General features: G+C 41.8%; 1 protein-coding gene across 12 annotated transcripts in view; it reads right to left on the bottom strand.

Moving 5' to 3' along the window:
* Positions 1 to 24042, bottom strand: part of TENM1 (teneurin transmembrane protein 1) — a 410060-nt gene that overhangs the window by 175183 nt on the left and 210835 nt on the right. For 7 of the 12 annotated variants that reach the window (XM_080991224.1, XM_080991234.1, XM_080991231.1 and 4 more), the window contains 3 exons: positions 20974 to 21212; positions 5439 to 5591; positions 332 to 537 (listed from right to left, as the gene is read on the bottom strand). In XM_080991224.1, coding sequence (XP_080847350.1) covers positions 332 to 537; positions 5439 to 5591; positions 20974 to 21212 — 598 coding nt within the window. The remainder of the gene's footprint in view (positions 1 to 331; positions 538 to 5438; positions 5592 to 20973; positions 21213 to 24042) is intronic. The other 5 variants (XM_080991230.1, XM_080991235.1, XM_080991233.1 and 2 more) reach the window with 1 other exon arrangement.

The raw sequence follows: 24042 nt of genomic DNA, 5'->3' as shown, positions 1-24042 counted from the left end.
GCCTGCCAACAAACAGAGTAGTTCCTTTGTCACCTCTGCACCTTGTTTCTTGCAAGGGTTGGCAAATCAGGTTGCTGACATAAAAAACAAACAAACAAACATTGTGGGACATCATCTATATGCTTGGTGACCTTTTGTGCTTTGTTCAAAAATAACAAAAAACTGAGAACTTTCTTCTCTTTGCCTAAATTGATAAAGGAATGTTTTTGTCAAGGGAGGTTAAGAAGGAAAGTTAACAGCAGTCAACGTAATAGTGAACACCATATATTTCTGAAATAGCTAACTTTTACAGTAAGTAAGTAAGTAAGTAAGTAAGTAAGTAAGTAAATACCTGTGTGTGAGTAGGCGGAATATTGCGTCTCCCATATATCCCGAAAAGTGAGTCCTTTGCCAGAGAAACATTAAATTTCAGGTACATTGGGTGATGGATCATAATCTGGAAACGCCAGAAGAGGCCTGGAAGAATGGCTTGAATCACTTGAACTCCAATTTCAATTTCCCCCGTGTCTATTGCCTGTCCTTTCTGAAACACTATTTCTCCAGAAACAAAGAAGAAGAAGAAAGAGTTTGCTGTCATTTAAAAAGAATGAGAAGAACAGTTTGAGGAACATGCTCAACTCTGTCCAAAAAAGTTTGAGGAACGTGCACAACTATGCCCATCCCTTTAAGAATTTCTCAGAGGCATTCAGTGTATGCTGGGGAGAAGAGGACCAGAATCCCAAGTCCTCTCCAACTGCTTTTCCTAGCATGCTTTCAACATTTGTCTGCGGACGGCCAAGCGAACCTAACAAAGTGGACAGTGTGGATCTAACAGAGAAGTCAAGAGTATGTTCTGTTGCTCCCCACCTCATTTTTTCATCAAATCTAAAATAACTCATATTCCTAAGCAGCTGAGCCTATCAAGTGCCTGAAAGAGATGGATAAATATCTGGCTTAAATTAGCGTCAATTTGTGAACAGCTCCAAACAAGTCGTGGTTAAATTATTCCATCATCATCATTTATCATTAAAATGCCCAAGCCTTTAAATATACACTGCTCTGTTATTTTTATATCTTGAGTGGTACAGAAATTCTACGCCATTCCAATCTCTGAGCGCAGTGAAATTCCAGGGGTTCCAGGATCTCACCAAGAGTCTTTGTTTCCTTTTGGAAATGTGGCACAGCAGAGACTGTGGTGTCTTTAGGATATATGGTTTATTGACACATATATACAACCTGAGCCTACAAAGCAGGGCTTTGCAGCATTACCGCCCCAATAGGACCTTGCTTCTCCCATAGGTGCAGCCTTGGATTCAAACAGACATCAAACATTGTGCTCTGCCTGCTGCTTTGGTTCTCTGTCACATAACTCCTAAGTCTACTCTAAGCTTCTAACTCACATTGCTCTATCTGTTGAGGGAGGGGCCCTACCCATTTGCCATCTAGTACTGATCCTCCTTTGATCATTGCTTTATTAATGGCCCATTGCCTTTGTTTTCTTAATAGCTTATCACCCCAGGTTAATACCTCATCAGAAAACTAGCCTGGCTTATATTTTAAGACTAGCACTCATTTTAGCACACCAAGCCTTAATTAAATTCTAACACATGCTAAATCCAAGGATTATAGTGTTCTGGCACCCACAAACTCATAACACTATAATTAAGTAATGTCTATGGGCTGCCTACATACTTGCAACCTAATAGACTTTGGACTGCAATTAAACCATAAGAAAAGCAGTAGCATTCATCATTCTTCAGCTTTAAAGACCTTTCAGATTTGTTCATTTCCTTGGTTTGTTTATTTTAGAGCATTTGTAACCCAGTGCTCAGCCAAGAAGGCTTGCAGAATGGCTAGGATAAAATCAGTTAAAACAGGACAGTCCCTGCTTACAGAATCATAATCTAAAAGACATGACTCAAAGGGAGATACTGACTTGAAGCAAACTTTTTACAAGCCATTAACCATAACGTTAAGCAAAATGCAAAAACATATTTTCTTATGCTATTGCCATTAAGTATAAAGAGTCAATTGCATTGTTTTAGTACAATAACTCTAAGGTCAAGGGCAAAACAATGTGTTTATCAGTAATGGTAATGTTGGTCAGTGTTGACGGCCTTTAAATGAGATTGTAACTACCTTACTTTCTAAAATGAAAGTTTAAAGATCTGCTGTTCTGATGGGAGATGAAACAATATATTGTAGTATCAGATGATATTATTCAGGCATGACATGATGCTGTTATGGAAATGGTTCCTTCTTAGCAGAACTGTCCATCATTCACCCACTTGCGGCAAGCCTTTCTACTCTATAATTGTAAAGTAAAATGCATAAATCTATGAGCTGGTTTACAGTATGTAATCGAAAGTCGCTTTATCCTCTTTACCATTTTACACACACTGCCCTATCGTAGGGCTAGCCCAGCTTGAGTTAAAAGAAGCCCCCATGAACCTCAGCATAAAGACACTCTGCACATCAGTTGCTACTGGTTGGGCTGATGTGTGCTCTTTGCCACATGCTACCTACTCCTTCCTCAGGTCAAGCTCCCCCCACCAAAGCTCAGAAAGTTCCAACTCATTTCAAAGCAAGCCATCCCCCTGCTCTGTTCTTCTTTATTGATTTACATTGCTGAGGCCCAGAATGAGGAAAAACTAAGTAAAGAACTGACCACCCATTACTGCTATCTCAGAAAAGGAGTTGGTGCTGCTGTGGTCTAAACCACAGAGCTTCTTGGGCTTGCTGATCGGAAAGTCGGTGGTTCGAATCCCCATGACAGGGTGAGCTCCTGTTGCTCTTGCCAAGCTAGCAGTTCGAAAGCATACTAGTGCAAGAAGATAAACAGGTACCCCTGTGGTGGGAAGGTAAACAGGGTTTCTGTGTGCTCTGGCTTTTGTCATTGTGTTTTGTTGCACCAGAAGCGGTTTAGTCATGCTGGCCACATGACCCAGAAAGCTGTCTGTGGACAAATGCCGGCTCTCTGAGCCTGAAAGCGGAGATGAGTGCCACACCCCGTAGTCAAGTTTGACTGGAATTAACTGTCCAGGGGTCCTTTACCTTTACCTGCTATCTCAGAGCTACTCAAATTTCAACCTCAAGCTGTTATTCACAGCTCACATTCATTCTCTCATTTGATAACCAGAGATTTTTATATTTTACAGCATCCAGAGGATGCCTATCTAGGAGAGCTGAGAAACCCGTGGCATTCCATGTCATCAGACTCCAACTTCTATCAACCCCACCTAGCTTGGGCAATGGTCAGGTTTAGTAGGGGTGGAGTCCAGCAACCATCTGAGGTCTACAGGTTTCCCAGTCCTGCTGTAAATGGATGGATTTTGGAAGGCAACACAACACCTTGAATAATTTAGCTTTAACTTCCCAAAGGCAAAAGAGTGGGAAGCTCTTTTTTTATCACAATGGATAGAATTCAGGATGTTTACACACAATAACCTTCTCAAGCCCCTGGTTTAATGCTTAGCATTAATTAGTTGGTTGTTGTTTTTTTTGCCATGGGTATTACTGTGGGAGATGGAACAGCGTGGTTAGTAGTTTTATCAGACATGGATCCCAATCTTATGCAAGTTTATTTAGAAGGAAGTCCCACTGAGTTAAATTAGACATATTGTCAAATAGATGCTCATAGGATCGCAGCCATAGTATAAAACCATAACTACACTGACTTGGGAGTAAGCCTCAATGAACTCAGTCGGATTTACTTCAAAGTAAACTTAGGTACCTAGAAAGTTGCCTTATGCCTTATGTCAGATTATTTCACTATCTAGCTCAGCATGGTCTACACTAGCCAATGTGGTACCCTCCACATATTGCTTGACTACAGTTCCCATCATTGCTAGCCATTGGCTGTGCTGGTTAGGCCTGATGTGAGCTGTAGTCCAACAACATCTGGAAGGCGCCACAACATACTAAGGATTAAACCTGGGACCTTCTGTATGCAGAGCAGGTGGTCTTCCATGCTTGCATAAAATTGGGTTCTGTGTCTGGTATTTCAAGAAGCTTCTCTTTTGTCAAGTGATGAGCTTTCCAAAACAGCAATGCTTATTATTCTCTTGACATTTTCCTGTTCACTTCAATGCACCTTATATCAAATAAAGTTTTAAAATGTATTCCTACTATAAATGCGTTATCCTGCTTTTTACATCATTTTTGAGCATACTGACAGCAAAGACAGACTCCTAATCACTGATTGCTCATGGCTTCAAGAAATTGAAAATCTGAGCAGCAAAGCACCAATTATCCTCCCAGTGAAGTGCCTGTGTGCCGATCATCACTGATTCCTGAAACAATCAATCTCATTATGCTTCCCTGCTAAGCACCAGCCATCAATAGGATGTCTCGATTTTTTAATCATAGTGCAACCTATTAAAATACTAACATAACCACATGCCAGAGTGTTCAGAAATGCCACCTTAAAGGAACCAGCCTCTGTCAATGTGCAAAATTTGATTGCCATCATAATTTCTCATTAATGAGTACTTATTCCTCCCATGATGGGGGACCATTCAAACATGTCAATTCCCTTTCCACCATCACCAGTCTGATTTGATAGCATCCAGAAAAAAGCTTCTCTGCTCTATTCAGCTAAATGTGTAAACTAGCACATAATGATAAATGATGCTCAAGACTTGGTGCAAGATACAAGTACCACCAAGCTCCTTTGAAAGACCGATCAAATTCTCTGAGTCCCTGGGAAGAGAATTTGGCAACCACTGTGCTTTCCATAAATAGAGTTAGAGTTCCACAACTATGATACTTCTCCAGTAACAGAGTTTGGGTTAATTAAGCAAAACAGCAAAAAATAATCTATGCTCATTCCCCTCTGATACCCTTTTTGTGCTATGAAGGAACACAAGCTGTCAAGTTATTTCCTAGAAGAGTCAATGTCAAAATGGATGCCTAGCAGAGCAACTTTTATTGCTAAGCACAGTCTAGAACAGCTGTATAGGTGACTGCCTCAGTTCGGTAATAGTATCATGTAGAACTGGAAAAGCAATGTCAACAGCTTAAACAAGGAGTCAACAAACTCTTTAGGCCAATGGGCATATTTGAATTTTTCATGTTGTGAGTGCCACTTCCCCTGGTTCCTTCTCTCTCCTTTTCCCCAGTCAGTCCCTCTGCCACCCTGCCCAAAAGACAGAAAGCAACCAAGCGAGCAGACATGCAAGTAGCTTTTCCAAGGAATCTGGGTAGAAGTGGGATACAGTAGAATTAATCTGAGCTTTTAAAAGCTCATAGAGCTGAAATGGAAAATTGGAAAGTATCACTTTTCCAATTTCCTCCTTCAGCTCTATGCATTCAGGGGAGAAAGAAGTAACCATCCTCACCGCCTCATGACCGGGGGGGGGGCAGTGAAGGGAGAAGATGCAGAGGCTTCGTGGGGACGAGGGGAAGACTTCAATGTTTGTGACCTCTGACTTAAGCATTTGAAAGAGAAAGGGATGTACCTTTTCTTTCTGTTTTATCAGAACCTTTCCCTCCGATGGGTGAGTAGGTTGTGTCCAGGAACTCTGTGCCTTTGCTTCCTTTACTGACTCCATTTTCATAAAGGTGCCCTCCAACAGGCTGTAGCTGCCAAGTTAGGCCAAATAAATGTACTGCTGTTAAAGGAAAGGGTGAGAGGAGAGGAAGAAAAAAGACGCACAATTAATTTATGCCCACCTTTATTACATGAAGGAAAAAGGTAGTGGGGAAGCTTCTGCAGAAGTCAATTACTGTGTTTGGAATAAATTGGAATTCTAAGTATGCTAATTTCACCTTAAACTAAATGTTTAATTAGTTTCCGCACTTTTCTTTTGGAGATCAGCCAATACTAGATGATGAATTTCCTTGGCAATTAACAAAAATGCTTGCAATTCAAGGGACAAAGGCTTTGTAAGTTATATATATATTGCATGGAAAGTTGTAACGCTGAATGTGTGGGTGAAATTACACACTCTACTGCAACCTTTTCAAACCTGGAGGCTGTTTCGCCTATGCAAATTGAAGCTAGAAGGGCACAGTATGCAGTAAAATGGTTTGGGGAGGGAGTGGAGGAAGGATGCTTAACCCTCTCATCACCCACTGCTTTTCTCCTCACTACCACTCCCTTGTACAATTAACTTTCCTGCCAACATCTAAAACATAGGTTTGGAATCGGAGCTGGTAAGAGCCAAGAAAAGGATTAAGCAGTGTTCTCTTTTCTAAAGCTTCTGAGCTTCCAATCCCGGCCTTGGTTTAAACAGTAGAAGCAGAATCTGTGTTTTCATCCTGCGTTAAACTGATTAAAATGTTCAGAATTAGAGTGGGAAATGTAACCCCCTTTTAAAAAATGCATGCAGATAGGCTAATCGGTAAGGTAAAGGTAAAGGGACCCCTGACCATCAAGTTTTCCAGCCTGCGGTTCTCCATTTCCATGTCTGTTTGACATTTATTAAAATAATAAATAAGTCCTCATGAGAATTCATCGCTATTTCAGTGCAAATTTCTCCTAATATGCACATGTTTGTATTAAACTTTGCCCAATACACATTTTTGCAAATCAAATTATCCCTAAAATAATGTAGGTTATTTGTATGTTATTTTCACAAATATGTGCATTTTGGTACACACTACTTGGTTGGAAAACTGCACAACTCAGAAATGTTTGAATTTCAAAGGATGGCTGAGTTTCAGGTCTCTTATACTTTCAGAATGTGAATTACGGTAGGTAGGTTTACCTTTAAATGAAAACTGATGGAATTCATCCCTTATCCTTGGGTAAAGGTCAAAACAAACAAACAAACAAACAAACAAACAAACAAAATCATTCCAGTAGCACCTTAGAGACCAACTAAGCTTGTTATTGGTATGAGCTTTTGTGTGCATGCACACTTCTTCAGATACACCTTGGGTAAAGGTATTATTTTGGCTTCTTTTTGCAGAATACAGAACCCTGAAAGCTGTATTCCTAAGGTTATTAATTTCAGATGATTCTGGGTATACTGGCACACAACAAACCCATTTATCCAAAGGCTGCCTAGTTCCAAGCTGAATGCTGCTGCTGCTTCTCCATGTCAATATGTCTGGAAAATGTGAGCTGGAGAGGAGTGTGTTTGTGTAATTCCCACAAGAAATCTCCCCAAAATTAACAGTTCTTGAGTCCAAGAGGCTCTGAGAGAAAGCAGTCACTGAAAACTCCTGGCTTCAAGAATTGCAATACTGGCAGTGTGTTTTTTTCCTGGGGGGGACGCAGGGGTACGCATACCCTTAAACATTTTGTGAATCTAAGTTTGGCCTCATTGAGGGGCAGTATTTTAATATGAGTAGGAAAATGAGAGTACCCCTAAACATTTTTAAAGAAAAAAGTAGATCATCCAGAATGATCCTCAAGTCCAGCCAGATGCAAAGTTGTTCATTATGATGAATTTATTTAGTTCCATTACTGACACAGAATCACAGTCTATGCTTCTCTGATTTGTCCTTGAAGAAGAAATATGACTAGCTGGTTGAAGCCAGCAAATGAAAAACAACAAAAGAATGAATGTTGCCATGGCAAGCTAACCCAGGAGATGACTTGTTCTGCAAACTATTTCATTTTACAGTACAGACAGACTGATAGGTTTGTTTACTGCAATAAGCTGAGAGGGAATGGAATGGAGAATCCTGGAATAGGGCTGCAGGTGTTTAGAACACCGAACAGGAACTTCCACGGCAACTTTTTGTTGCATGTTCCACATCTAAAATAGTAGGCCACTCCCCTTCCCAGGGGGGCGGGGTTGCAGGCAGGCCATGTGCTCTCCCTGTGTGCAGTGGGGGGCGGGGCGTGGTGATGCCACCTGCGTCACTGGGAGTCCTGGCCATGTAACGCCCCATGGCCAACAAATCCAGTCGAGCGGGGGCATGGCTTACTCAGTTTAAACCTCCATGCAGCCGAGGACTCACTCTTCTTCAGAGGTGGCCCTCCTATTAGCCAGAGTGAGGCAACCATCTCAGGCAGTAGGTTGTGTCATTTTAGGGGGTGAAACTAAAATGACACAACCTACTTGCCTGAGGTTTTTCGACATGAGAAATTAAAATCTGCTATTATTTTTGTGATTGGGCAACATTTAACATGGCAAGTCTATGTCTGATGAAGAAGCACATAAACTGTTTTCAGAAAACCAAAGAATTTTAATTTTACCTTCTGAAAATGTCAGGTAATGCTTAATAATAATAGTAATAACAACAACTACAAGTACTTGGCAATCATTTTAATTATTTCTTTGCAAAATTTAAGTAAAATGCACATTTTACTTACCAAGCAGAACTAAATTATACTAATTTAACCAAAGTATCTTTTAAATTCCCCTCATTTTTTGGATTTTGGAAGCTGAAAAATTCAGCACACCCTAATGAGGAAGAATGTTGTTTTAAAGGCACCCCATTCTTGAGAGCAATGGATGACCTCACAGTGCTAAGCTTCCTAAGCTAATACTAGCAACATTCTCAGTGCCAAGTGGAAAATATACTAAATTGTCTCAGAAACTAAAGTCAATTCATAGGTAAATTTATGGCAAAGATGTTACCCAAACTTTATTGCTTTATTAAAAGTCATTATCTGAGACTGCAGAGGAAGGCACTGATACAATGCTAGCATCTGGCACAGGCTTAGCTACTGGAAGATAGGAAGATACCTTATAAAGCAGGAGGGCGAAACCTTTGGCCCTTCAGATGTTGCTGGAATACAGCTCCCATCAGCCTTAGCTATTGGCCATGTTGGCTGAGGATGATGGGAGACATAGTTCAGTAACATCTGGAAGACCACCCCCACTACAAAGGATCAGATCACTGGCCCAACTAGATAAAACACTGCTCACACCAAGGACACGGTACTTCCTGTTGCACCTACAAAGGTCTCAGCAAATATCCTCTCAATTACCCACAATATTCCTGCTCAGTTCCTGTTTAAACTGCCTTAGCCTCTCCTACATTGAACATGCCCCCTCAAACCTGTTCATATTTCATGGATGGCAGAACTGAGCTCCATCCCTCCATTTGGTTCAGAATAGATGAGTGGTACAAACAACTTCTCTCTGTAAGTGAGGATGTTAGTGGCTGATGTGGGTACTCTTTTAGATGTTGCAGCTGTTTTATTTTGCCAGGCTCACACGACAGCAATTTTGTGTAATGCTATGCCCCCCACGACAGGGCCCTTTCCTTCTAACTAATAAGCTTCTTACCAATTCTTCTTACCAATTCCTTTGAAGTTAAGTCCCTGCCTCCATCAATGAAATGTACTGAAGTGGAATGGGCAATGTGGAAGCGGTTTAAACCAAAGGGTAGGATAGTAAATATTTTAAATGAATGAATGAATGAATACATTATCAGACACTGCTTCATTTTTATGGATTATTTTTCCAACCGCTCCCCCCCCCCCCGCATGAATGAAATTTGGATGGTGAATTGCAATGTTTGGTTTTGCACCCGAACCAATCCGTACTGGTGATAATCATTTTATTTGTGCATTGGCAGAGCACGCATAAGTGAGATGTGATGAGTCCCATTCTCTGTTCTGCCCCTGTTATTCCCTCTTCCAGGTCAAGAAGGACCTGTGTGTCAGCGATTGTGTGTCATTTTTACACACTTAAAATGGTCACTGCTTGTAATTATAAATCTATCTGTAGGTGTCACTAGTTTGTGGGAGATTCAAACACATGCCAGGCATCTAGGTTTGTACAATTAAAGTAGATTAAATTGCTCTGCCCCTCTAGTAAAACAAATATACCTTTTTAAAAAAAGAAACAAACATACTTTTGTGGCTAGGAATGTGATAGGGAAATGCACTAAAAACTGCAAAATGAATGGATTGTTAATAGGAAAACATATAAACACCCTGGAAACAAATAAGGATGAATGCTCACTAAAAAGTAGACATTATCTGACCTCTGTGTAAGCTTTGTGCAAGCAAAGCAGGATGAATGGTCAAGAAACAGGTTAGCTGGAAAAGCTCTGTTTCCATCCATATCTATTTTCTTCAATAAACTCACCCTTCCCTTCCCTGAAGTATGAGTGTATTGCCTACACATAGTTTTTTCACATCATAAGGACCAGGCCTTTACATAAATGAGAATGGGAAAAGGAAGTAGGCAAAGTCATTCTTCCCTTAACAGAGGAGCTCTCAGCTTCATAGGAGATGACAGAGGCCAATGCAACCCTGTGGATGAAGCTGTAGAATCTGCTTGGGGTGTCTCCATCTTCCATAATGCCTCCACTACTCATATAATTGAAGTGTTGCATAGGTAATGCCTTTATTAGTAACCCCTAAATTTGCCTATAATGGAAGCGATTTTTTAAAAAAGTAATACTTTAAGCCCGTAGTTCAATTTCCCAGCAGCTCCCCTTGCCCCGGAGAACACTTCTAGCATTTAATCTCCTCTACCTGTGGCATTGTTCAGCAGTGGGGAAAGTGACCTCTTCACACCGGATGTCCATTTGGTATGGCCCTTTCCAGGTTTTTGCCTGCCCATTGTGTTTGTCTTTCATTTGTTCTCCTATGTGTGTTGCCAGTAGAAGCCACAATTCTGTGGGTACTCTAGGTGGTGCGCAAAGCACCTAGAAGCTCCTTAGAGGTTGATGTGCCAATCAAACTTCAGTTTTGCACTCTATAAATTTCAATTAGCAGTACTGGGGGTGGTTCAGATTCTGGGGCAGTGCTTTTGTCCAGCAGAGAGTGTCACAGGGCCGGCCTACTTTCCCTTTAAAGCAAACTTGGGTCTCCAGCTGTTTTTGGACTACAACTACCATCACCCCTAGCTAGCAGGACCAATGGGGAGGGATGATGGAAACAGTAGTCCGTGAGCAGCTGGGGACCCAACCCCTAAATTTTACCTGTCATCTTAAGATCTGAGTGGGTTGCTGTGCTGTTACTCTTAATGTGGTGATTAAGGTAGCCAGACACATAGAAACATAAGAAGCTGCCTTAAACTGAGTCAGACCACTGATTTAACTAGCTCAGCATCGCTTGGCAGGGGTGCTCCAGGATTTCAGGCAGGATTCTCTCCCAGCCCCACCAGGATTGAACCTGGAGCCTTCTGCATGCAAAGCAGATTCTCTACCACTGAGCTATGGCCCTTTCTCTACAAGGTACGAGAGCTCAGCAACTGAAGTATGTAACTGCATCATGCTGCTTTTTTATTGTTTAATGAAAAGAAAACCTTGGCATGTGCAGATAACATATTATTTATCTTTCAAATGGTGTCATGTATTTGGGAAAGAGACCTGCAGAACTGCACATGGGTTATGGTTCTCTCCGTAGTAGTAGTAGTACATTTTTATTTTTTTATTTTTGCAGATTACATTTTGTAAACTGGATTAACCCACCATCTGCTACAAAGCCAATGATTAAATTGAATTTATTCTTATCTACCTTCTGTGTAAGCACAGCTTGTCAACTTGTGTTCTGCAAAGTTTGGCAGTGAACAAAATATGAAGCTTGGCTGAAACACAAGAGACTCCCTACAGTGGATCCATGAATTAAAAATAAAACATAAATCAGTGCAGTATGTATTTATCAAGCCAACGTGACTTATCTTCCAGGTGAGTGGAGGAGATGGAACCGGTAAGAAGAGTTTCCAGATGAACAGCCTGGGCCAAGTTGTCCAAATGATTTCTCCTGGCAAACCATATTACATTTCCCTTAAACTAGGAATTATAATTGGGAAATATCACGGAAAGGCTGGATTCTTGCAAACTAAGTCTGCTTGTTATTGCATGAGAGGAAACTTTGCCCAGATCTCCTCAAACCTGGGAGCCAGCCCTGCATAAGATGAGCCCTGTCGCATCAGGCCAAAGACTATCTAGTCCACTACTGTAATCTTACAGTGGCCAACTAGATGACACTGGGAAGACCAGAAGCAGGACCTGAGCACAACAGTACTCTCTTCCCTTGAAAATCCGAGCAACTGGTATTCAAAGGCAAATTGCTGCCTTCAACCGAGGTAAAAAGTTAAAGGTAAAGGGACCCCTGAACACTAGGTCCAGTCGTGACCAACTCTGGGGTTGCGGCGCTCATCTCGTTTTATCGGCCGAGGGAGCTGGCGTTCTGGGTCATGTGGCCAGCATGACAAAGCCGCTTCTGGCGAACCAGAGCAGCGCACGGAAACGCCGTTTATCTTCCCGCCGGAGCGGTACCACAGAGCCTAGGGCTTGCCGATCAGAAGGCCAGGAATTCGAATCCCCATGATAGGGTGAGCTCCCATTGCTTGGTCTCTGCTCCTGCCAACTAGCAGTTCGAAAGCATGTCAAAGTGCAAGTAGATAAATAGGTACTGCTCCGGCGGGAAGGAAAATGGCGTTTCTGTGCACTGCTCTGGTTCGCCAGAAGCAGCTTAGTCATGCTGGCCACATGATGCTGGCTCCCTGGCCAATAAAGTGAGATGAGTGTCACAACCCCAGAGGCGGTTACAACTGGACCTAATGGTCAGGGGTCCCTTTACCTCGGGTTAAGAACTTAATTCGTTCTGGAGGTCCATTCTTAACAAGAAACTGTTCTTAACCTGAGGTACCACTTTAGCTAATGGGGCCTCGCGCTGCCGCTGCGCCGTCGCTGCGCAATTTCTGTTTTCATCCTGAAGCAAAGTTCTTAGGTACTATTTCTGGATTAGCGGAGTCTGTAACCTGAAGCGTCTGTAACCCAAGGTACCACTGTATTAGGAAATTATTCAGATGTCCAGCTTGCAAGATTCCCACAGGCATCTGGTTGGCAAGTCTGAGAACAGGACACTAGACTATTTAAGATGAGAGGTGGAATGAGACAGGCTTGCGAAGAACCATGGATGTCTGCCTTTCCTGCTGTGACAAGCTCCTCTTCCCCCTGGTCTCCCAGGACAAGGAGAGGCATGAAGGAGGAGGAGCAAAGGCAGGCACACAGGCACACTCTCAGATTGCTTGGGGGAAACTCCAGAGAGGAGGGGACTCTACTAAAGAATTAACTTCACTTACTCCACATGATTTACTGCTTGCTTGCTCCTGACAGTAGGACCTAAACCAATGACCTCAAGTTACAAGAAAGCAGATTCCAACTAAATATCAGGAAGAATTTTCTGAATGCAGGAGCTGATCAACAGTGGAACTGACTCCCACGAGAGATTGTGGACTGAAGGTATTTAAACAGAGGTTGGATGTTCATCTATCATGGATGTTTTAGTTGAGGTTCTCATATTGTAGGGAGTTGGGCTAGATGACCCCCGGGGTCCCTTCCAATTCTGCAGTTCTTTGATTCTGTGACTAGATAGGTCATTGGCCAGATCTAGCAGACTCTTCCTATGTTGCCAGTTTTGCATTTTCCTTTCCTTCATTCCCTTTTTATTTTATTTGCCATCACTACAAGTTGTAACAAAGCTCCTCTTTGCCCCTGCCACCCTCCACTACAAATGCCCCCTCCAAATAATGCTAGGCCATGGTGTAGCAATTTCCCAAGGAGACATGGGGCGGGCGGAGGCACTAGCAGGAGTTCCACAGCAATCACCAGTGGAAACAGAAGAGGTAACAAAGGAAACACCACTGATTAATGCCCCTCCAATAGTTATACATAATGTTCCCCATTGATAAATCAGAAAAATGATTTCCCCCAAATTCATGGTATGCATTGGGGGTAGGCAATTTTCAGGAGAGGAGAATGATTTTTTCCTTAGTCTCTCAGATAACCTACTGGAAAAGAGTACATTGCAGGATATATTTTAGCTGTCATTTAGCCCATTATAAGTACAAAAGGCATTTTCTTGACCAAACTTTCTGAACCTCAGAAGCACATTAATATTTGCGTATTTTTATTCTACATTAACTTGAGGACTTTTTTGTGTGAAGAGAAGATTCATAAATACAATTAGTGGCCACAAGCTGTAGGATGTTGCTCTAGTTTGCAGAGCACATTTTCCCTTGCATAGCTCAGCTGCTATGGTCCCTTGTGATATTCCATTATTACAAGGTTATATTGCCGTTATTGACCTTTATTGAGACGAACTGGGAAGATGATCTTTCATCTAATTGCTATGCAACTAATTGAATTAGAAACTGGCAGCCTATTCAGCTCAGTGTGGTAGACTGGGTGCTGACGTTGGACAGGAAGAGCAATATTCATTGGAAGACCTTGGGCCAATAATTATCTTATTAGGCAAGTGTGGGCCAATAACAATCCCCCAATGTAAGCCATATCACAGGATGGTTATCAGACTAATAATAATAATAATAATAATAAATTTTATTTATAAAAAAGGGAAAGCTATGTATTTGTTTAAATATATATATATATTGCTCTCAGCTTTCGGGATAAATCAGATGTTGGAAACCTTTGGCCTTCCAGATATTGTTGAATTACAACTCTGGAGAGCCCCAGCACACATGGCCAGTGGTCAGGGATATTGAGAGTTGCACTGCAACATCTGGTGAGCCAAAGGTTCCCCATGTTTTGGATAAATATATGTATAAATCATGTATGTTCTAAACCAGATTTCCCCAATGTGATGGCCTTCAGATGTTTTGCATCTCACTCCAAACCCAGCCAACATAGTAGCCAGCAGTCACAGATCGTGAGAGTTGCAGTTCAAAACATTAGGAGAGAATCAAGGTGAGGAAGACCCTTGCAAACATATGCACTGACCTTTTCTCCAAGTGTGCCATTCCTGCAGTACCCCAACATAAAGATTACTTTTGTGGTGTACTCAGGTACATCAGCAAATGCAGCCACCTCAGTACTTAACTGTCAATTGCACCTCTACCCACATACATTTCCCAGGAAGTAAACTCTGTGGATATATCCACAGGGCTTTCCTCCAAATTAAATGCAATGATGGCCTTGTAGCCTATGCTATTTGCTGTGATGATGGAATATTTGCTGTGGTGCTGGGCTTAAGGCTCAAAGGCCTAAGACCAGTCATGGATCAAGCACCAAGTGATGATTTGTTAGGAGCTGACAGATCTGTGTGGAGCTCCCTTGCGTGGTGTTACAAATGAAAGGCAACTGCTTTTCGTTTGTACTTTAGGCAGCTTCTCAGTGGAGCACATTCATGCCCTGGACAGACTCTACCTACTGGTCACTGGATTCTCCATGGACGGGTAGGAGTATAAGAGTGCTTCCACCTCAGTTGTGTCTTGTCTGAATGACAAGGTCTTCCTGAACTCTGATGTGGTTGTATTATTTTTATGGTTATTTTTTGGCCCTGTCTCTTGGTTTCCATTCCAGACTTGCTCTTTGGTTCTCTTTGGCTTGTCCCATGGCTACTGGTTCTCAGCGCATGGCTCACCCATGATCAAGCCTTGAAGTGACTATCCACACTGCAGCAGTATCCAGGGGCTCCTGGTGCAAAAGCTAAGTGCCAAACAACTAGGGTTGAGGGAGAAATTCAATTCAGTTCACATTTAAGGGTGATCCTATCTAAGTTGCACTTCCCAAAACAATATGAGAACTGAAACAGCCATCGCTTTTCCACACTTCTCTGAATTCTGCGATGCACCTCTAGCCAAGTAACTAGCAGTTACTAATGCTTACATAAAAACAACACATTTTAGTGAAAATAACCTACACAATTGCATTGTTTTAAGGGGGATAGCTTTGCAAATATGTGTTTAATGGGCTAAATTGCTTACAAACGTGTGTATTAGGAGAAATCAGCAATAAGAACCTGATGAATTTTCATGAGGACTTAATGGAAAAATATTGCAAACTGATGTGGAAATGTGGAAAATTGAACTTTGGACTGGAAAGAATGAGTAACTGGGAGAAAATGAAATTGACAGATTTGCCTATCCCTACACCATCTTTGGCATTCCCTAACCCTATCCTGACAATGAAGCAATGAGGCACCACCATTTCAAAGGTCCTACAGTAGAATCCATAGAATGTTTGAGTTATGCAATTCATTTCCAGCTCCACTTAACAGTTATGTGGAGGATAAACACTGAGGTCTGGTGGTTATTTTGCCAAGCGTAGGATATGGTGTGTAAAGTACAATTCTTTTGCAGGTGTACTCAGAAATAAGTTCCACCCTGTTCAATGAAGCATTTCCCCAAGGAAGGGTACACTGGAGTGCAACTGCTTAGTGCAATCCTGTGTATGTTTATGGGGGGGGGGGTTATGATTGCAGTTTTGGATGATTAAACCTGATTGGTTAAAGCGTTACTGGTTGATTGGATAGCAGTGGATCATGTTTTTTTAAAAAAAATGAATTATTTAAAATTACAAGTATTTACAAAACCAGAAGTTTTTAGGTGCCTTGCCATACAAGATGGAAAAACTACTTCTTCTAAGGTAACCTTTGCTCTGAAATGGGTGTACAGCATCTAAATATTATGGGTTGGCTCCAGACTTAGTCATACTTAAGGACGTAGGAATCCCACTGGATCAGGCCAAAGGGAAACCTAGTCCAACATCCTGTTCTCACAATAGCCAACTGCTTAGTAGAAATCAATGACTAATTCAGTGGGTTTACTCTAAGTAGAATTAAGTGTCAATCCAGCTCAAATAAAGCCTGTCTTTTAGTTTAGAATGATTGTTTTATTCTTATGAAAATTTATCCTGATACAATCAATCAAACAAAAGCCAGATGATCAATTGACTAAGATAAGGTGATGGCTTTAACAGAATGGCTTCTCCTTCCTTTTCTTTTTCGCTGTAGCAGGGCATACTCCTACTTGTGTTACCAGCCAAGGCAAATTTTTAAGATTGTGTTAGATCCACAGCATTAAAGTGCTTAAAAGATTTCCACAGGAGAGATAAATTTCTCTCAGCCACAAGACAGACACATGAAAGGGATTTAAACTACAGGAAAGTAATTTGAGATCAGATAAAACATCTTAACCAAATGAGGAGTTAGCCAAATAGAGTAAGGTTGACCAGGGAAGATGGAGAATTACTTTTCCTGGATCCTTTTCATGAAGAGCTTGGATAAAGATTTAGTTTAGGCACAACAAATCCCGCCTCAGTTACGGGATTGGATTGAACTAGATTATCTTCAGGGTTCCTTTGCAGCTCTTCAATTCTATGTCCTGACTGACTCTTAAATATTTGACTCTGAGAAATTACACATACTTGTAGCTTCATTCCCCTCCTCCCTCACTCAGCAGCTCTTCTAACTAGTAAACGGAAAATGTTGTGCAAGTGAATGGTGGATTTCAAGCACCACATCAGTGGTGGGGAACCTCTGACACATGGGTCAAATGTGGGTCTCCAGTGCCAACTGCTCCTTGTGACCATAGCTGTCAACTTTCAGATTTGAAAATAAGGGATCAGCAGCTTCCCCTGTCCCGGGGACAGTCTACGGGATATCTAACAATCCGGGATAGCAGCGGGAAACGGCGCTGGAATAAGGGAATTCCCCGCCAAAAAAGGGAAGGTTGACAGCTATGATTGAGACTCTCTCCAGGCCATGCATCTATCCAGACAAGATATATTACCAGAGTTGAAGGACACAATGCAGCCCACAAACACGCTCAGGGTGTGAAGCAGAGGAAAGTTCTGAGGGTCAGAAATTGGGTCCCTCAGGCTCTCCAACTCTGATGTAAAATATCAGCCACAGTGGAATGACAAGGACTCCAGGGGTAGAAAAATCTCCTCTACCCCCCCCCCCATGCAATTTGTACTGAGAGGGAAGAACAGCGTCCACTGATACAAATGGAGGCTTCCCTCCTGGTGCAAAGAGAACTTTGGAGGAGGAGATTTTTGGTTGGACCACAGAAGGCTTAACCTCCCCCCTGCAAGGTAATAATTCTGCGAGCCCCATGGATTCTATTTAATTAGAAAATTCACTGCTTCATCAGGCATAATTTGAAAGATTACACCATCTGAAATACAAATGAGAGTTTGACCTTTCAGGACGAGCTGGTCAGTGTTAGGGACTAGATAACCATTAGGAAGCAACAGGGCGTTTTGCTTGCCCTTTCAGAGTGGCAAAGAGGCTTTGTTAAGCACCTGGTAGCATCTAGCATACAAAACAGCATCTTCTTCCCACACCTATCAATCAGTTCTGAGGTCAAGAGAGGAAAAGAAGACCAAACATATACTGCCTAGGACAGTGGAGAAACGTGCTTGCAGACAGAAGTGTAAAGGTTAGGCAAATGGATCCCCATGGGTGTGAGTACAACAGAAGACATTTCACTCCACAAATACTGCTTTGCTTTCCATAAGGCGTCTGCCCTTTTAATCCTCCTGGCATTATTCTATTTCTATGAGTTGAGTTAACATTTATTTATTCTCCTCTATTCTAGCATGAGGATTTCCGAAAGGTGTGAGCAAATGATTAATTACGGATCAATTCATAATGACCAACCCTTTGATACTCTCCTTTGGAGCCTATGAACAAAGCAAAGATGATGAAGAACAGCACTGCAATAACAATAATATAATCATCATCAACAACAATGGGAACCTAATTAATCTTGCATATTCAAACTTGTTTTTTCAGACTCTGTTGTGACCTACCATGGCTTGCTGTACGAGTGAACCCTAAAGTAGCTGATTTCTGATCCAGCCGAAAAGTTTGCAGAAGCTCCTTTGTTTTGTCTTAAAGCAGCCCTTGCTAACCCAGTGCCCTCCAGACCTTCTGGACTATGTTCAGCCCCAGCCAGCATTATGCTGTGGAGATGGGGACAATCACAATTTTGGATTAAATGACTTTGGTTGATTACTACAAACAAGGTTCTTGCTTTAAACATCTGCAGAAAGAGGCAATGCAGTTCTGTACTATAAAGCATGAACGTGTATTTATGCATTACTGAAATAATGGTAACACTTACTGCAATAAAACATGCTACGTTTAGTCCAATATATAATGTACACTGCTGTTATGTTTAACACGTAGTAAGTTAACAAAACACAGACAGCAGAAAGGACCCCTATGATTTGTTGCTGGAAAAACTATGTTGTTGTTTTTTAAAAAAGATATTTATTAGAGTTTAGGTATTACAAAAAAGAAAAAAGGAAAAAAAAGGAATACAAGCAATAAACAATTACAAAACCTCAAAAGCAAAAGAAAATACAATAATCAACAATACATCAAAAAATTAAAAAAAAAAACAGAAACATTTAAAAAACACAAACCTTTAAGAATGGAAAAACTATGTTTCTGCCTTCAGATGTTTAAAGGTAAAGGATCCCTGACAGTTAAGTCCAGTCGTGAATGAATCTGGGGTTGCGGCGCTCATTTCACTTTACTGGCCGAGGGAGCCGGCGTTTGTCCGCAGACAGTTTTTCCTGGTCATGTGGCTAGTATGACTAAGCCACTTCTGGCCAAACCAGAGAAACGCATGGAAAGGCCGTTTACCTTCCTGCCGGAGTGATACCTATTTATCTACTTGCACTTTGATGTGCTTTCGAACTGCTAGGTTAGCAGGAGCACGGACCGAGCAACAGGAGCTCACCCCGTCATGGGGATTCAAACCACCAACCTTCCGATCGGCAAGCCCTAGGCTCAGTGGTTTAGACCACAGCGCCACCTGCGTCCCATCTTCAGATGTTTACATTTCTGCAAAAGTCCTGTTCATTTGCCTGAATAGTAGGGATGGCAGGGGCATGCACACAATGTTGCAATGAATGTGGTCTGTTCAGACCATCACATGTCAAGCATGAAAATCTGAAGGTTATAAGGTTGTTTGATTGAATGCAATTATAAATGTCCCTTCAATTGGAAGCCTTGCCATATCTCTCCTGAAGAGGAAGCCCCATCTGCAGGTACACTGCAGGCAAATCTTCAGTGCACCCCTCCATCACGATTTTAAGCTCTGGAACCTGAAGCTAAGTGGCAACCAAAGTTAGGACCATTCCTGCAGCCAGTTCCTTATGCACAAATGTAACTTAAAAAAGGAGGAATGCAGACTGACTCTTGTTGTCAAATAAACATCCAGTTGATAGAACTTAATATCAGCTCAAGCAACAGAAGAATGGTTCCCTTAACTAGGGGAGATTGGTGAATTTGGCGGAAACCGGAGAACTGCAGCAATGAAAACCAGGGAAAGGGTTTGTCTAAAGCAGACATAGACTGTATCTACAATGATTAATGATTCTGCACTTGCTGTTTCCCCATGTTTCCTACATTGCATACTGCAGGCGGTCAAATTTCCTAAGTCCAAGGATCATATTCACAATACATTTATTATGGAAAACCCTGATACTGCTTTATGACCTCCATTGTTTTCCCCAATCCCATCCACGCATCACAATGCTACCCTCCCTGCGGCCAGGGAAAGGTGGCAAATATTGTTCATGATGCACAGAGGAATTGCATCTTATGTGGATTTTAGGGTCCAAAACCAGAATATAAAGCGAAAATTGCATATAGACTAAATTACCTTAAATTACCTCTCCAGTCTGGCTGCAAGGTGCTGCCACTTGTTGCAGAAATACTTCATTGCATTGAGCTTGATTCCTTTATATGCAATTTTTATGCATAATTTTGCATATAATTAGTTTTATTGGAAGAAACAATACCTATCCAACAGTGGACGAGAAGCTTCAATGTAACCAGGTGCTTGATGGATGAGGATGCCCAGTGTGGGCAAAGCTCTATCAGGTTGGAATTGTGAAATCTCATGTATAAATTCCTCCATCTCTAACCACCATGAAAACACCTGATTTGGTCCCAATTTCTTGTTTGTTTGTTTGTTTGTTTTGCTTCCTTTAACTCCCCACTCCCATTCCTCCTCTTGCCCCATATCTGCCATTTTTATTTTGTGGGTCTACTCTAGTAACTGCTAGTCTGGACCATGGGCATAAATTCTCAGCCATGGAAAGTGAGAATAATGACAAAGTTTTGGGAGAAGATGAACTGCAGATAATAAAACAATGCTGCACATGACAAATACTGGGCAGAATGGAAAATGATGCTGCCTTACACTAGCTGTAATCTTACACAAACTTACTTGTGAGTAAACCTCACTGAACTCAATGGGACTAAATACAGATAGGATTGTGCTGTTAATTGCCCTGCATAATACTCATACAAGCAGATTAAGTGAAAAAAAATATAAGAACACCAAAATGAAACACAAAGCTTACCAATGACATATGCAAGCAGCAAAGCCAGTGTGACTGTAATAGCTGTTGCACTCAAGGCAGTACACTTCCAGTTGCAGCATCTGTAAGGTTTGTTAAAAGAGAAAGCTGGTCTAGAAAAAGTACTTCTAGGAAGTGGCCTGGGAGGCGGCGAATAAACAGTATTGGAAGTTAAAGGGTAATTCTGACTGGCGGCACTGAAGATAGCTGACGAGCCAGATCCATGCTTAAATAGGAAATGCCTAGGGAAAGAAGACAGAGAAGCATGTTGTAAAAGCAAAATTAATGTCTGCACAAGAAAGAACACACCCTGTGGTTTAAATACCTTTTGCCTACATGAAATACATGTGCACTAGAGCAGCTTTCACAAGCTTGGTGCCTTCTACATGTTGTTGAACTACAACTCCCATCAGCTCCAGTCAGCATGACCAATGGGCAGGGATGGTGGGTATTGTAGTCCTACAATATCTGAGGACACCAGATTGAAGAAGACTGATCTAGAGTAGGTGCCATTGTAAACAACACAATCCTAGACATGCATACTCAGAAGTAAGTCCTACTGTGTTCCTAGGTAAATATGTTTAGGATAGCAGTATAAAATGCTCCTTTTGGCCTCAGCATGCAGTTTTCAATAAACATAAGCTGGAATCCATGCAATATTAGTGTGTCTTTTCCAGACTCTATCTGACCACAACACAGCACATGCATGATCTCAAGCTGTGCAGGATTCATCATTGTAGGAATTTTGAAAAGGCAATATCAGAGTTCATAGGATTCCTAGATATACACAAACAGAAGGGACAAAATGTCACAAAGACCTTTGATGATAAGAATCTAAAGAGTGCTGTTTATTCTGCCCATGCCACCGTTTCTCAATGATGTGTTTTAAAACATAAGAATGAATTTTCACAAATAACAGATTTGGGGGCAAGTAGCATTTAAGAAGCAGATGCCCCCAGCCTTCCCAGGTATGAAAAGGGGCAAAACATTAAGTGTTCCAATTGCATATGAAATTTTGTTGTGTTTTCCTGCAAAATTCTATTCAACACAGTTACAGCCTGATCCTAATCCTCTGGATGGTAAATGAACACATTCTCAGAGTGGGTTTGGACTTTTCACCAAAGTTCCTGCAGCTGCTAGCTTGGCATCTTCCACAGTTGGCTGCCAGGTCACTTGTTTGCAATGTCTTAAAGCCCTCTTAGAATGAAACACAGAGACCACAGCACATATGGTAAACTAATTTAATTTTAGACGCATGTATTTCACAATATATTGTAAGGAGTTACACAATGATTGCTATATATGTGTGTATGCATCTATTTCTCTGACACATTACATGCACATACACATCCTACACATGCACACATACACAGGTACAGATAACAGGATAATGGAATCTTGAATGTCTAACCATGTGGAGATGCACTGATTGAAACAATTCATTCTTCCTTGGCCCAGATAAAACTCTGCTGTGGGTAATTCTAGAAACATGTGGGCAGATCCACATGAGGTGAAGCAGAGCCACAGAGCAATGTTCCCAACACTGGTGTCAATGCTGCTTACTTGGACAGGATGGGGGCAAGGCTGGGGGCCACATGGATGCATCAACAGGGGTGCTAACACATATCCGGCACCTATAGTCGCACACAACCTTGCCACCCCCTGCTGTGATGTGGGTGCCTCAGAGGGTGCCTCTGTGGCTCCACCACCCATTATCCATGCTGCTACTGACAGCCATTTGTCACTACTCATTTGCCTAGATTTTGGAGCATGCCAGAATAACCTGATGCAATCAATGTTCATTTATAAAACATGTATACTATTAGCGCTGCCGCCGCCACCACTCCCCAACAACCTTGCCTTTGACTGAGGAATCCACAAATGCAGTCAACCAGACTAGCAATGGCAAATGTGTCTTTGGAGAATCTGGTGAATGGTTGTCCCAGAACAAATCAAGAGATGGGACCTTATCTCTGACCTTGTGCTGTGCACTAAAGGTATTAAGAAGCAGTAGGAAGTCTCAGGGCAACATCACAAATGAAATCTGCTCCGCTGCTCCCCTCATCTTCAAATTTGTGCTGAGCTTCAGAGATGCTTGGAAGCAGCAAGAGGCTTCAGTGGTTCCAAGTAAAACCGAAGCTGAGCCTTAATGTGACCTCAAGTTAGACTCTGTCCCAAGACCTCTGTACATGAGATGTGGAGGGTTGTTGGAGACCACCAAAAAAAACCCCGGCTCTCTCAAAAGTGTTGGCAGAATTTATGGATTCATGCCAACGAGGGAAATACTTGAAGCTTCTCCCAGCACTTTATTTCTCTGCTAGGAAAAGCTTCACATATGCAATCTAATTGTGTCATGCTGCACTTAAAAGTCAAGAGCAGTGGGAGAAAAAGGTGTATAAAATTAAAAATATGTGTGTGTACACATAAACACATACAAGTTTTATATACAAATAATATAACAAATTAATTTGTCAGTATTTTTAAGCCCTAGGCAACAGCTATATATTATTTATGCTTATTGGTGTGTCCTTGGGATAATGGGATAATGGGGATAGCAATGGCAGGGGATCACACCCAAAAGTGCAACCTAGAGCATAATTTTCCCTTAGAATTTTAAAGGAGCAATAGTAAGAACCATAGCTCAGTGATAGAGGATCTGCTTTGCAACCCAAAGGTCCCAGGTTCAATCTTTGGCACCTCCATGTAAAGCTAGGTGAGACTCCCATCTGAAATCCAAGAGAGCCATTACCAGTCAGTGTAGACGAGGTGTGAGAAATCTCTGGCCCTCAGGATGCTGCTGAACCGCAACTCCCCATAATCCCTGGTAATTGGCCATGCTTACTGTGGCAGATGGGAACTGCAGTTCAGAAACATCTGGAGGGCCAAGGGTTCCCCCTACCTAGTATATACTGGGCTAGACTGATCAAAGGTCTGGTTTGGCACAAGGCTACTTAATAGCTCTAGCCCTGGGTTTCTTATATCTGAAGAGACTAGCATGTTCAGTATGCTTAACAGTAATAATTGTATTCTGCTAGAAGCATCTGACCTGATCTGTTCTGTTGCTTAGCCAAA

This window comes from Podarcis pityusensis, assembly GCF_964106645.2.
Source record: "Podarcis pityusensis genome assembly, chromosome: Z".
NCBI lineage: Eukaryota > Metazoa > Chordata > Lepidosauria > Squamata > Lacertidae > Podarcis > Podarcis pityusensis.
Note: the sequence above shows the minus strand (reverse complement) of the source record. Positions and strands in the feature narration are given on the sequence as shown.